The sequence below is a fragment of the Diaphorina citri genome, unplaced genomic scaffold, assembly GCF_000475195.1.
Source record: "Diaphorina citri unplaced genomic scaffold, Diaci psyllid genome assembly version 1.1 scaffold1011, whole genome shotgun sequence".
In the NCBI taxonomy this organism is placed as follows: Eukaryota; Metazoa; Arthropoda; class Insecta; order Hemiptera; family Psyllidae; genus Diaphorina; species Diaphorina citri.
In genome coordinates, this window is record NW_007378441.1 from 21,876 (window position 1) to 36,434 (window position 14,559).

The 14,559-nt window shown below is 37.2% G+C and overlaps 1 protein-coding gene across 2 annotated transcripts in view; it reads left to right on the plus strand.

Annotated features, from left to right (window-relative positions):
* The window catches only part of LOC103513712 (autophagy-related protein 16-1-like), an 85,668-nt gene that overhangs the window by 3,976 nt on the left and 67,133 nt on the right, over positions 1–14,559 (plus strand). For both annotated transcript variants that reach the window (XM_026826835.1, XM_017445925.2), the window contains exons 5-7: positions 478–616; positions 1,561–1,666; positions 2,317–2,459. In XM_026826835.1, coding sequence (XP_026682636.1) covers positions 478–616; positions 1,561–1,666; positions 2,317–2,459 — 388 coding nt within the window. The remainder of the gene's footprint in view (positions 1–477; positions 617–1,560; positions 1,667–2,316; positions 2,460–14,559) is intronic.

A 14,559-nucleotide genomic window follows, 5' to 3' on the forward strand; every position in this document is an offset into this window, starting at 1 on the left:
TTTTTCACTGCTAAAACTATACCACCTCCACTAAGTTTAGTCGTGTTGTTTAAATCCCTATCTTGCCTAAAAACTGTATATCTATCGTCAAATAGCTCATTGCTGAAGATGTCAGGTGTCAGACCAGATTCTGTGATCACAAGAATGTCATAATCTTCGCTCACAAGGTTCATATAGAATTCTCTTGCTTTTGCCCCACCTTTCAAACTATTGCAATTTTGATAGAAAATTCTAAGTGTTGGCAATATTTTAGTTTTATTTTTACTCACAGAATCTGTCAGATTAATAGGTGTGGGGACAAATGTTTGTCCACCTGTCATATTAGAATTAGAGGGATAGGTATTAGAAGAAATGTTTGATTCATCTTGAGTACAAGAATCGTTAGTATTTAGTAAAAAAAAAAAAAAAAAAAATTGAAATGCAGTTTTGGAAACTTATTTTTAAGTATAACATTACAAAAGTTTCTCTTCTTCCCAGGATAAAGAACATTCGGCTTCAGAAAGAGCTAGAGGAGGCGGCTAAAGACATGCGAGGTATTTCACCTGATGCCTACATGAAAGACATAGGACCTGTGGTGTGCACATCAGCTGTACCAACAAAAGCCTCATTCCACTTTGTAAGTCCTTAATCCCAAACTCTCGACCTCTTTCCATTTCCATTGATTGAATAATAAAATTGTACCTTTGTATTCAACTGCTTCGTTTTATTTCATTTAACTTCTGTTTATGTAGGTATTTGAATTTAAATGTTGGAATGAAGTTAGAAGAAAAGTGATGACCATGGATCTCGCCCTGAAATGACCCACAGATTAGCTTGGTAAAAATTCCTTTTCATACTTTTCAAGTCAATTAAATTTATATAAAATGATCTCAGAAACATCCAGATCCAGCCCAACTATCAAATTATTTTTCCATCTGATGAGGCATACTACGGGATGGACATGCTACGACACAGACCACACGGGTCTAATGTAGCACTTGTTTCATTGGAACGAAAAAAAAGGTGGTGAAACACTATTTTTTTTCTTCCTTTTTCTTTAAGTGAAACATTATAGCGAGTAAAAAGGTATAAAACCTTGTTTACACCGTTGGATTGGTAATAAAGACCCAAGTCCTACTTGAGAAGAATAGAGAAGGGTGGTACCTATGAGGGTATTTTTTTTAGTTTCCCTGGGACTTTGGATTGGTAATAAAGACCCAAGTCCTACTTGAGAAGAATAGAGAAGGGTGGTACCTATGAGGGTATTTTTTTTAGTTTCCCTGGGACACAAAGTACTTCCCGAGGTCTAATTTGTTCCTAGATAGGTATAATAAATAGTACCTACATGTTCTATACTACAGGAAGCTCACGAGGGTGAGATTAGCTGTGCCAAGTGGAGTCCTGTAGATCGAGTTGGATTGGTAATAAAGACCCAAGTCCTACTTGAGAAGAATAGAGAAGGGTGGTACCTATGAGGGTATTTTTTTTTAGTTTCCCTGGGACACAAAGTACTTCCCGAGGTCTAATTTGTTCCTAGATAGGTATGTATAATAAATAGTACCTACATGTTCTATACTACAGGAAGCTCACGAGGGTGAGATTAGCTGTGCCAAGTGGAGTCCTGTAGATCGAGTTTTAGCCACGGGAGGCGCTGACCGGAAAGTCAAGCTATGGGATATTTCCAAGGGTAAGTCTTTGAGCAGAGGTCGAAAACCTTTTCGAGGAAAATTCGTCATTTACCTCGTAGTTCGATTCCAAGTCATGGAATAAAATTTTAGCAAGGGTGTACTTAATCACGGACCATTTGTGCCAAACAGTCATGTTTAACACATTAAAAAAATCTTAAATTCCTGCACTTTTACTTATTTTTATCGGTATTTAAATAGTACCTACCTACTTTTTTTTTAGACTGTCAGCTTGGATCAAGATGTTTCATTTTGCTCAGTCCAGTAGAGCATCTCTTTACAAATCGGTAGGTACTTTTAAACTCCCTGGAAATGAATGTTATCAAAAGAGCTGGAACTGTTAAGGTAGAAACACACTACCATCACGTGACGTCACGTGATAGTAGTGTGGCTGTCCTGAACGAAATTACCTACAATATTATGGGAAAACTTTGAACTACATCTTTCTGACTCTCCATGACTTCATGTGACGTGATAGTGTGTTTCTACCTTTGTGGTACTATCATCTGTTTGTGGAAACACACTATCATCTTTGTGTATAATTTCTGTTTCAGTAGGACTTTGTGGTACTATCATCTGTTTGTGGAAACACACTATCATCTTTGTGTATAATTTCTGTTTCAGTAGGACTGTGTAATGTCTATTTTTTCAGGTGTCCCCGAGAAGAAAGGTCTCCTGGTGGGGTGCAATGCGGGTGTGATGTCCATAGACTTCGACTCTACTGGTACTTTGTGTCTAGGAGCTTCCAATGATTTTGCTTCCCGAGTGTGGACAGTGCAGGATCAGAGAATGAGGGTAAGTCATCCCCCCGCTGGCATGTTTTCGCTTTTGCAATAGCCACCAACAAAAAAGCTACCCTTCGTGTCTGAGTGACGTTTTTTTAGCGTTCTACTAAAGGGTCCGGTCCCACTTGTGAGTTTCAGCCGATTTTTTTCCGAATGCCCTGTAGGGAATGTAATTTAAATGAGAGTGTTCCCACTATACACGACACGATTTTTTTCCCCCCGAACTACACAAAATGTCCTGTAGGCAATGTAAGTTAAATGAGAGTGTTCCCAGTACGCACGACACGATTTTTTTTTCCCCCGAACTACACAAAATGTCCTGTAGGCAATGTAAGTTAAATTAGAGTGTTCCCAGTACGCACGACACGATTTTATTTTTCAAACGACAAGTGGGAACGTGCCTATACGACATTTTTTTTTTTACCAATTCACTGCAAAACATCAGAATGTGACTGGTGAAATATTTCATTTGCAATCAAAAACGATTGCTTTTTTTTCGTTTGTGAAAATCCAATCTGGTATCTTCTGCATGGTGTGCAAGCGCTTTACCACCGGGCCAATTGTGCCCCAAAAAATCGTATGACATTAGGCTTGCACTGCGGAGATTCCAAGTTCAATCCCCGGCAGATTCAAAAGAAAATAAAGAGACACAAAACACAAACTTTTTTTTTTTTCAAACGACAAGTGGGAACGTGCCTATACGACATTTTTTCATTTTTTTTTTTTATACCAATTCACTGCAAAACATCAGAATGTGACTGGTAAAATATTTCATTTGCAATCAAAAACGATTGCTTTTTTTTCGTTTGTGAAAATTCAATCTGGTATCTTCTGCATGGTGTGCAAGCGCTTTACCACCGGGCCAATTGTGCCCCAAATATCGTATGACATTAGGCTTGCACTGCGGAGATTCCAAGTTCAATCCCCGGCAGATTCAAAAGAAAATAAAGAGACACAAAACACAAACTTTACTATGGGACGAAAAGTACAATTTTTTTTTTTTTTTTAATATCTTCGTTTTTTGCACTTATTCTTATGAAGTAAAAACATAGGACGGAGAGGGAGAGAGATAGTAGAAATGAGGACGAGTTGTGAACGGAATGCCTGTGAGAGTGACTGAGACAGAGGTACAATATGGCAGTGTTGTCAGAATTACATGAAATTACAGCTCTTGGAGAAAAAAATGGGCTAAAATTACTTTGTAATATTTACTTGTATAAGCGAAAAGGTCAGACAGTCATGTGTGTGTGGCGGAAAACGCTTCAGACCGTCTGAGAGACCTGGGTCTGAAGGTTTTTCTGCCACGGTCTGAGGCTACGGTTAAGACGCTCTGAGCTTAAGTGCCTGGCATTGGACAGACCAACAGCTCTTCGAGAAAAAAAAAGGACTAAAATTACTTTGTAATATTTACTTGTATAAGCGAAAAGGTCAGACAGTAATGCGTGTGTGGCGGAAAACGCTTCAGACCGTCTGAGAGACCTGGGTCTGAAGGTTTTTCTGCCACGGTCTGAGGCCACGGTTAAGACGGTCTGACTGAGCTTGAGTGCCTGGCATTGGACAGACCAAAGCTGTCGTCTAGATTCCTCAGCACACAAGAGTAATCGAAAGCAATAATTAACCTTGTTACAGTTAACTCCTTTTTGGGACCTCTGATTAAATCTACTGGCTTTGTTCACAAATCATCCTTATCTCTTAGAAGATATGAAATTACATTCAAAGTTTTGTTTTAAACGTATTTTCCTACACAAAGCACGTACTATAAATAAATGAAAGTATTTAAAAATAAAATAAATAATATTAGCTAATTGTTTCCTGTATCTGGAAAAAAGTTATTGCGATTTCATATGAAGTTTTAAAAAGTTCAAATTCTAAATGTTTGCATCTGTCGAGGATTGAAAATTAAAAATTAGTTTCTTTTGAAAATTAAAAAGCGAAAAATGGCTTTTTATTCTGAATTTAATGTGGATTAATTTGATGAAATCAAATTCAATTTTGACTTGATGTTAACTTGAGGTTCGAAAGAGTTTAAAAGGAACACCTGTAACTTCACAGAAGTAATCTTCTTATACTAAATTTTATACCCAGAAAAGAAACAATGGGAAAAGGTGGGTTTAACTGCTGTTCAATGCAACATACTAATAAGCTAAATGTTAGCTTTGTTTTAAACATATCCATTCGAATTTTCATAACAAAAATCGAAATAAAAAATATCTACTATTTTTTAAAGTTTCTCTGACAAACTTGTTAAAAAACCTGGCGCTCCATTTTCTCGTCTTAGTCCAGCCTACGTATTTAATTTAATTAACCTACGTTTCTAATTTAATTAAATAAATAATTTCCATTTATTACTTTCTATTACTACAGTATAGCGAGCTATACTAGTAATGAAAGTATTGTTGCTTTTTGATGCAAACATTGATGAAAAAGTCATATATTGGAATGATATACCCATCCGTAAAAGCAAATGCTTGTGTCACGGATGAAAAACTTTGCTGTTTTTAACCGATAAGGAAAGTAAAAACTTTTTATCTACCTATTCGATCGATATTGATACATGCTACATTTTAGTTTCATTTTTTTGTCACTTGGTTAAAATTAGGGGAATACTGAGATGGGGTGTCATTATAAGATCGGGTAAAATGCTTTGCAAAGGCATCTGCTATTGCTTGTGGATCAGAGAGATTTTTACCTTCATATGTTAATACAGTAGCTGCTTTAGTATTTATTTTTTGCACTTTTTTTTGTCGTCACGCAACAATGAGTATTTTCTTCTTACATTGAGGACATTTCTCTCTCAGTAAGAAGGACGGAGGACTACACTCTGAATAGGAACGTGTGAGTGCCTGACCAGTCCTGTATTTACGGATTGTCGGGACTGAAATTAAAACGGAGTCCCCCGAATGTTTCTAACGAAGTACGAACAGTGCTTTTGGTCCCAAGGTACCTGTTTTGCCTGTGATTCTGTTACGATATTTGATCTGACAGAGCTATTGGACAAGTTCTGAGGGTACTAGACGCAAGTACCAATACATTGGTACTACCTGCCTTTAAAAAGCAGTAGCTTCTGTTTTAAACTCTGAATAGGAACGTGTGAGTGCCTGACCAGTCCTGTATGTACGGATTGTCGGGACTGAAAATGAGGCGGAGTCCCCCGAATGTTTCTAACGAACTGCGAATAGTGCTTTTGGTCCCAAAATACCTGTTTTGCCTGTGATTCTGTTACGATATTTGATCTGGCAGAGCTATTGGACAAGTTCTGAGGGTACTAGACGCAAGTACCAATACATTGGTACTACCTGCCTTTAAAAAGCAGTAGCTTCTGTTTGCTCGTTCACCAATATTTCACCTTGTTCACCTGTACCATCTATTTGGGCGGGCGCAATAGACAGTGTCCTATTCCTGTATTCTCGTATTTCGAACTGTTTTTCTGCATTCCTATTTCCTACCTCTATTCCAACTGTATTTCTGTATTCCTATTTCCTACCTCTATTCCAACTGTATATCTGTATTCCTATTTCCTACCTCTATTCCAACTGTATTTCTGTATTCCTATTTCCTACCTCTATTCCAACTGTATTTCTGTATTCCTATTGCCTACCTCTATTCCAACTGTATATCTGTATTCCTATTTCCTACCTCTATTCCAACTGTATTTCTGTATTCCTATTTCCTACCTCTATTCCAACTGTATTTCTGTATTACTATTTCCTACCTCTATTCCAACTGTATTTCTGTATTCCTATTTCCTACCTCTATTCCGACTGTATTTCTGTATTCCTATTTCCTACCTCTATTCCAACTGTATTTCTGTATTCCTATTTCCTACCTCTATTCCAACTGCATTTCTGTGGCAAATAAATAAATGTTCTATCTTATGTACAACGCTTTGTCATGAATAAATCTCTTAAAGTTCTAACATAAATAATATATCTAAACTGTCTGTACAATGCATGGAGTCCTAGGTCAAACATTGAGTTCTTCTGGTCATCAATTAATTTCGGAGATGTGTTTCGTTCTTCAAATAAACAAATGCTTCTTATACGTACTACTAGGATAAGTGACTTGAAAAGTCGCAGAGCTTTTACCATTATTTTGGGGGTTAAGGCGAAGGCCAGAAGGAACCCGTACCAATCGCTCATCAGAGCTGAAAGAAGGGACCGCTTTTAAAACTGGTTCTAGAACTAGACAAAATAGTACTAGACGAATGAACTTGGAAACGCCTGGCAAATAATCATTTTTTTGGGGGTTAAGGCGAAGGCCAGAAGGAACCCGTACCAATCGCTCATCAGGGCTGAAAGAAGGGACCGCTTTTAAAACTGGTTCTAGAACTAGACAAAATAGTACTAGACGAATGAACTTGGAAACGCCTGGCAAATAAATAAATGTTCTATCTTATGTACAACGCTTTGTCATGAATAAATCTCTTAAAGTTCTAACATAAATAATATATCTAAACTGTCTGTACAATGCATGGAGTCCTAGGTCAAACATTGAGTTCTTCTGGTCATCAATTAATTTCGGAGATGTGTTTCGTTCTTCAAATAAACAAATGCTTCTTATACGTACTACTAGGATAAGTGACTTGAAAAGTCGCAGAGCTTTTAACAGGAAACGAAAAAATGCAAGATATTTTCTATAAACGGTGGGATTTTCATTGGGCATAATCATTTCAATCAGAAAAAAAAAGGATAATGTTCAACAAAAAACAGACTGTCTTCTGTTGAAAGATTTTTTCTGTGGTAGGTGGGATTTTCATTGTGGAAAAAATTAACCAGAAAAACGGAGCTTTTAACAGGAAACGGAAAAATGCAAGATATTTTCTGTAAACGGTGGGATTTTCATTGGGCATAATCATTTCAATCAGAAAAAAAGGATAACGTTCAACAAAAAACAGACTGTCTTCTGTTGAAAGATTTTTTCTGTGGTAGGTGGGATTTTCATTGTGGAAAAAATTAACCAGAAAAACGGATAACGTTTGGCCTAGTCCCGAACATTTTTGTTTAAAATTAGAATATTACAATCTAGGATCAATTAATTTACCTAACCTAAAACATACAATTACAATTTTACTACTAACAAAATTAAGTTAGGGTTTTTTCATATGAAACAAAAGTGATTTCAGTTCTTTGTACAATCTAGGATCAATTAACCTAAAACATACAATTACAATTTTACTACTAACAAAATTAAGTTAGGGTTTTTTCATATGAAACAAAAGTGATTTCAGTTCTTTGATTAAAATTTGATTTTAAATGGTGCAAATTATTATTCTTCCCCCTCTTTTAAATGGAGCTCAACTTGAGAAGATTTCGCTTGTGGAAAATTGATGAAATTATTTCTCAGTGGAAAGTACTGTAGAAAAGTAAACATTGTATCAATTATTTTTTCGATCAACTCACATGAGCTCAGAGGAAAGTTGCCATTTGAAGTCTAGTGTTCCTCTTACCAACAAACAGGTTGAGAAGATTTCGCTTGTTGAAAATTGATGAAATTACTTCTCGGTAGAAAGTACGAGTACTGTAGAAAAGTAAATATTGTATCAATTATTTTTTCGATCAACTCACATGAGCTCAGAGGAAAGTTGCCATTTGAAGTCTAGTGTTCCTCTTACCAACAAACAGTGTTGAGAATAATAAAATTAACCATTTAAAATACGCGATTACTCTTAATTAGGTAAATTACATTGTATGAATGGCCTGTAGAAAATGTGTGCGTTGTATGTGTTTATTAGTTAATGAACAAGAATGTATTGCTCGAATGAAACCTACAAGTAATGAACGATTTGAATGAATGCCTTATGAATACAATCGTAAAACTTGAGAGTTGATTGTATGAATGGCCTGTAGAAAATGTGTGCGTTGTATGTGTTTATTAGTTAATAAACAAGAATGTATTGCTCGAATGAAACCTACAAGTAATGAACGATTTGAATGAATGCCTTATGAATACAATCGTAAAACTTGAGAGTTCGAAAGTGAGGAAAAAAATTCCACTTTCCTTTTTCCAATCTAAATGGAGTGTCCATTTTTAAAATAAGATCACCAAAAAATGGGGGCAGCACGCAAAATTGGACTGCTCATAAATGATGTGCAGGTAGGAGTTGTACTACTGTGTTAGGAATTGACTCTAAAATGCTAAATTCTCGCAGTGGTCATAAAATTTCAATGGTCTGCTGTAGGTATATAGAGTTATAGAGTCACTTTGGTTTCTAGGTTAAACTGATTCCACTTTCCTTTTTCCAATCTAAATGGAGTGTCCATTTTTAAAATAAGATCACCAAAAAATGGGGGCAGCACGCAAAATTGGACTGCTCATAAATGATGTTTAGGTAGGAGTTGTACTACTGTGTTAGGAATTGACTCTGAAATACTAAATTCTCGCAGTGGTCATAAAATTTCAATGGTCTGCTGTAGGTATATAGAGTTATAGAGTCACTTTGGTTTCTAGGTTAAACTGAACGAATTGGTGTGATCGTAAAAATGTTGAAACGTTATCGGTAAATATTTGCAGTTAGTAGACAATAGAATTGAGCTATACTACATTCCAACACATCATTGCAGTCATGTTACTTTGAGCTTGTTTCGTTCAAGTTTAATGGCATTTGTCGAGAGAGAAAAAATCATACTACATTCCAACACATCATTGCAGTCATGTTACTTTGAGCTTGCTCCGTTCAAGTTTAATGGCATTTGTCGAGAGAGAAAAAATCTAGGAAAAACGTTAGAAATGGTGAATGAGTCGGATGCTTTCGTTTTGAAGTATTTTCTGTTGCAATACTTTCTTGTGCACTTTATGGAAAAAGAAACAGACGGGAATGTGATCTAGTATATGAGTTACAGGCTGTGTATGTTCATCCTAACAGTTACGTTTACGTTGAGCTTGTATGTTATCTATAGCGGTGGGTAGGTATTGTGTGTGGGGATAGATAGCAATGTAGCACTTGTTTCATTGGAACGAAAAAAAAGGTGGTGAAACACTATTTTTTTTTCTTCCTTTTTCTTTAAGTGAAACATTATAGCGAGTAAAAAGGTATAAAACCTTGTTTAGTGTGTATGTTCATCCTAACAGTTACGTTTACGTTGAGCTTGTATGTTATCTATAGCGGTGGGTAGGTATTGTGTGTGGGGATAGATAGAGGGAAGCCATTCATACATCCCCCGGGACCCGAGGGGGAGGGTCGGGAGGGCATGGTACAGGCTAAGGTTCCACCACACATTGCGTACTAAAGAGTACCTAGGTAAAGAGGAGATTTAAATTAAACATGGCATTGATATAAAATGGCGACAAGACGACCCTGTGGCGCGGCGCTCGCTTAGTAGCGGCTGGCGTACCCTGTGTCATAGAGCTTGCACATACTCTCAGTTCTATTGACATGGGTATGCTGGGAAGGTATACTCAAGCTTACCGAGGACCCTGATGCGAGGTAGTGGCTCTCCTTGTCCATTTGTTTCTTCCGTTGCCATACATAAGTCCAGGCGAGAATCACAGCTATCTGCACACAGATGAACACAATACCTGAGATGAAGAAACCGACAAAGTTGAGACAGGAAGACTCGTTGGAGTCAATGTAGACAGAAGAGGGAAGCTTGTCCTGTAGCGCGCCTGTGCTCAAGTTATTGCCTGTGAACCGGAACTTGTCTGTAATCTGAATGGTTTGAACCAGAAGCAGATCATCCTTAGGATCACCAGAACCTCCCAGGGTGTGCCTTCTTCTTCTCCTCTTGCCGAAGGAATGGACAGATCGAACTTCGCCGGAACCATCTTCCTGGTCACACTGTACAGGTTCACAGGATGGCATACAGGGTGTCACTAGAGCACGGAATTGTACAACTTCCGACGAAGGGAACTTGAAAGCGTCGAAGTAAGAGACGAGAACCTGTAAACAAACAGAAAATCAGGCATGCAAGTTAGGGTACAGATTTATAGTGACTTTCTTTAGTTTAAAAGACCACTCAAGTAAGTAGTACTTGAAAGATACTGACGACAAAGATTACCTTGCGTGCAATACTAATCACACCTTGTTGTTATTTTGTAACTTAGTTTTTACGGCTTAAGATGTCAATAAAATGTTATTTCTTTTTCAACATAACTCAATACTAATCACACCTTGTTGTTATTTTGTAACTTAGTTTTTACGGCTTAAGATGTCAATAAAAAGTTATTTCTTTTTCAACATAACGGTGGTAACAACTTGAAATAAAACCAATAACTGTAATCAACCCGATTTGATAACTATATTACAAGGAACAAGCCAATAAAATGACAATTGACAGAGAAAAGTTATTGGTCTTTTAATTAAGGAGCGCGGTAGCGCTCCGCCCCGCCAAGTCAAGAAAGTTTGACCGCGCTACTAGTGATATTATACGCGACAGGGAAAGTAGCCGTTTTCAGGTAGTTGTAGGGGGACAACTACAAATGATGGAAGAAAACGGATTGCATGTGTGTGTTGGGGCATGAAAGTAGACCAAGTTGAAAAAAAAATCATCAAAATCAGTTAAGTTTAGCCGGAGATATTTGACTTTGAAAAACGTCAAATTTTTCATCATTTTCTGCTGCTGCTGCTGCTTCTGCTTCTGCTTCCGCTTCCGCTTCTTCTTTGACGTTGACCGCTCTACAGCCTAAACCACTGGACCGATTTTGATGGTTGATGGCTCATTTTTTTTCTCGTGAGTGGTAGGTGTGCCTTTTCATATTTTCAAGGCCCCCAAAGGGCCCCTTCAGCCTTAAATTTGATAAAAGAGTGATTTTTAGGGGAAAAATTCTAAATTATCGCTCGAGTTAATTAATAAGGAAGTTTTGTACTACGTAGAGTCAAAAGTCGGAGTGTCACAGTGGTAAGGAGTGTGATCTTTGACAAACTGCCGAGCGGGTGGGGAGGGGTTCGAATCCCACTGTGAACATTTCTTTGTACATAATTTTATCATTTAAAAATATTTTATGAATAGCCATAGTTACTTTTTTCATAATTTTATAGTTTATAGTTGAAAAAATAAATACTGGCACGTGACAGCTAGTCCCAGATCCGAGCTCGTAATGATGGTATCATGATGTTGAATAACCACGTCGTTCATGTAGCGTCCAAGGCCTTGGTGCTTCACGTTGCACTCGACATCATCGAAAGCCATCTCCAGTTCAAAGTCCAGACTGCCCTTGATGTCCTGAACGCAAGAGTTGGGACTTCCCTTGGCGTAGATCTTGCCGTCGAAAAGTTTGTTGGTTTTGATTCTGGCGACCATGTCTCCGGAGCGACAGTCAATGCTGACGTTGTAGCAGGCACTCAACTCATAGGTTTGAGCTTCTGCGACATCCAAGTAAGGATCCTGCAATGAAGAACAAGATGATGCTAAGTCTATAGAGCACCAGAATTTTTCAATATTTTACCAATATGTGGGAAAGGTTAATAAAGACTTAAGGACCAAACAGAGTCGAATACTGCATTTGATCCCTCATTAAAGTCATTACTCTCACACTATACCTGATAGATTCTACTCATTGAGGGCTTCTGCGACATCCAAGTAAGGATCCTGCAATGAAGAACAAGATGATGCTAAGTCTATAGAGCACCAGAATGTTTCAATATTTTACCAATATGTGGGAAAGGTTAATAAAGACCTAAGGACCAAACAGAGTCGAATACTGCATTTGATCCCTCATTAAAGTCATTACTCTCACACTATACCTGATAGATTCTACTCATTTCCAATATGTGGGAAAGGTTAATAAAAACCTAAGGACCAAACAGAGTCGAATACTGCATTTGATCCCTCATTAAAGTCATTACTCTCACACTATACCTGATAGATTCTACTCATTGAGAAATACTTCTCATTGATGAGGCCTTGCGTCTAGTAACGGGTATGAATAATACATTGCCCGTGTGTTAATTAATACAGCAAACTTGTCCCCATACCTCCTCTTGGTAAAAACACATGCACTATTCCATAATTTATAATAGGTAAAAAAAAAAAAATCTATTAGCATTGAACGTATGATATTAAATTTCCAATTATTTTATTATTTTTTGCACTTTTTTTGTCGTCACGCAACAATGAGTATTTTCTTTTTACATTAAGGACATTTCTCTCTCAGTAAGAAGGACGGAGGACTAAACTCTGAATAGGAACGTGTGAGTGCCTGACCAGTCCTGTATGTACGGATTGTCGGGACTGAAAATGAGGCGGAGTCCCCCGAATGTTTCTAACGAACTGCGAATAGTGCTTTTGGTCCCAAAATACCTGTTTTGCCTGTGATTCTGTTACGATATTTGATCTGGCAGAGCTATTGGACAAGTTCTGAGGGTACTAGACGCAAGTACCAATACATTGGTACTACCTGCCTTTAAAAAGCAGTAGCTTCTGTTTGCTCGTTCACCAATATTTCACCTTGTTCACCTGTACCATCTATTTGGGCGGGCGCAATAGACAGTGTCCTATTCCTGTATTCTCGTATTTCGAACTGTTTTTCTGTATTCCTATTCCCTACCTCTCTTCCAACTGTATTTCTGTATTCCTATTTCCTACCTCTATTCCAACTGTATTTCTGTATTCCTATTGCCTACCTCTATTCCAACTGCATTTCTGTATTCCTATTTCCTACCTCTATTCCAACTGTATATCTGTATTCCTATTTCCTACCTCTATTCCAACTGTATATCTGTATTCCTATTTCCTACCTCTATTCCAACTGTATATCTGTATTCCTATTTCCTACGAAAGTTTTTCTCAGTTGCTAAGCTAAACTCAAGTTCTGCCCTGAGTACTTAGATTCCTACGAAGTTGGAGAGAAAAAGTTGCTTTGTTTCATGCACAAAACCCAAGGCGAATTGTGATCATAGATATTGTGAAGATATATTAAACGTTTTGAAGAGAAAAAAAAAACTATGAAATAGCTGAGAAATTAAGATGAAGTTTTGTAAAAACAAAGCTCTATACTATCGTATGGTCTGTTGGTGGATTTGGATCCCTTGGTGATTTATTCTCAAGAGATAGGTTGACACTTTTGCTGTGTCTTAAGGTGCCAGTACACTGTAGAATTTTTCGCTAGACTTGGTCTCGCGAGACCACTCTCTACGGCAGGCATGTCAAACTCAAAATGTATAGAGGGCCATTTTTGATATTTGTTGAACATTACGGGCCGGTATTCACCCCCCCTCCCCCCCTAGTAAAAAATTGTAAAAACCTACCTTCAATTAAAACAAAAAACTTGTTAGATTTTAAATTGGAAATAACATTTTGAAGCCTTAAAATAATTTTCTGCAAAGAAACATCCACACGTAATTTGAACAAAATAATAATTATTGACCGAAATATTACTGGGAGCTGTGAGGATAGCTGTAGGGCCTTCTGTCCAATCATTCATGAGATACCTGAGTGAATACTCATCTAATGGATAAGTGTCTGGGCGAAATAATTAGAATTGGCATATTTGAAGTGCGAACTTCAAGCTTTTAGGGCACCAAATTGTTTATTTCTTCTGTACATCATGTTTTGAAAAATCCAATTTTAGAATCCAGAAAGTTTTGCTTCTGAATGATCTGAATAAGCCTTGGTTCAACTCTGAACAGTAGATTGAATTTTAAGTCTACAACATTGAACATTTGAACTTTAGATGAAGAAGGACTGACTCCTTTTTGAAAAAACTCAAGATTCCTCAAAGTTATTGAAATGCTAATTCATTTCACCCGTAAACAATACCCCTTTCATCAGTTGAAAAATCAACAGAAACTGCATTTCACCATTGAGAGTGAGAAATAAATAAAGTACCCGAGTTCAAATTGACTTTGCAAAAAGTTATCACAACATTATTATTAACCTCCCCCCAAGAAGTTATCACATTATGAAAACTTTTTCAAGTTGACCTCAAAAAAGGCACACAGCAAAGCAAGGGTATCTGATTTTTTTCTCTATTGAACATCTGAACTTTAAAGAAGAAGTCAATGATGAGAAAACTTGAGATCTCTCAAGTTAAAATGCTCTAATTCCTTTCATTTCACCTGTAAACAATACCCCTTTCGTCAGTGGAAAAATCAACAGAAACTGCATCTCACCATTGAGCAATAAAGTACTGAAATTCAAATTGACTTTGCAAAAAGTTATCACAACATATTTTTT